Here is a 762-nt window from a genome sequence, read left to right on the forward strand (position 1 = left end):
CGGGAGGGGAACCAGGGAGGGCTGCGCAGCGTGCGGGACTGGGCCGGGTTGTCAGGAGTTGGGAGGGCGGCTTGGGGGGCACTGGCCCGGGCGGTGCACAAAGCCAGTATGAGGTGGTGCCTTAACCGTATCCCCGCCAGCACCCTCAGCGTGCCTTTCCGATCGCCTCAGGACGCCGACATCGCCCGCGGGTCCCTGGCCCCCGATGCTGAACCGCACCGCGGGGTGCTTCGTAGGGAGCTCGTGGTGAATGGCAGCTACCTGGCCGTGTAAGTTCTAGAATGGGCCGGGTGGGCGGGGTGGCAGATGCCCTGCTCCTGTAGCCACCTGAGGGGTGGCGCTCTCGTGGAGACCCCGGCAGGGTTAGTTGTCGTGACTGCCGTGTCGTGAGTCGTCACGTTTCGACGGTGGTGTTCTCTTGCCTGGGTCTTAGCCGGTGGACTGCTGAAGACCCTCGGATCCTGAGGATTTCCGTCCTGAGCTTCCTGGACCAGCTGGCCCTGGTGTTGCGGACCATTCAGCGCTTTGGGCCCCCTGTTTAGCGCAAAGCCTAGGTGGAGCGAAGGGGGTGCCGCCTCCTAGGCACGGCGTTCTTCTGGCCACTGATTGCTCCTTTAGACTGAGGGCTGATTTCTTGCCTGTACTGAACTTGGGTTCCGCTTGGAGCCCACTTGGCTTGTTTCTTTGTTGCTTAGATATTTGTCATCGCAGAAAATAAAACTCCGCTTCTGTTCTGTATCTGAGTTCACCTTCAGTTCCGGC

At 61.5% G+C, this 762-nt stretch overlaps 1 protein-coding gene across 1 annotated transcript; it reads left to right on the top strand.

The window, feature by feature from the left end:
• Positions 1 to 108: 108 nt before the first annotated feature.
• On the top strand, positions 109 to 542 carry LAGE3 (L antigen family member 3). The gene is made up of 2 exons (XM_007957184.1): positions 109 to 269; positions 434 to 542. The coding sequence occupies exons 1-2, from the start codon at positions 109 to 111 to the stop codon at positions 540 to 542; spliced, it is 270 nt and encodes an 89-aa protein (XP_007955375.1).
• The last annotated feature ends 220 nt before the right edge of the window (positions 543 to 762 follow it).

Source organism: Orycteropus afer, unplaced genomic scaffold (genome assembly GCF_000298275.1).
Source record: "Orycteropus afer afer isolate SDZICR_OR568_19922 unplaced genomic scaffold, OryAfe1.0 scaffold00713, whole genome shotgun sequence".
Taxonomy (NCBI): Eukaryota; Metazoa; Chordata; class Mammalia; order Tubulidentata; family Orycteropodidae; genus Orycteropus; species Orycteropus afer.

Excerpts from the sequence above, each read along its gene's own strand:
- LAGE3 (XM_007957184.1), top strand. The coding sequence starts at position 109 with ATGAGGTGGTGCCTTAACCGTATCCCCGCCAGCACCCTCAGCGTGCCT. Across the intron at positions 270-433 it reads AATGGCAGCTACCTGGCCGT|CCGGTGGACTGCTGAAGACC; the intron begins GTAAGTTCTAGA and ends CCTGGGTCTTAG.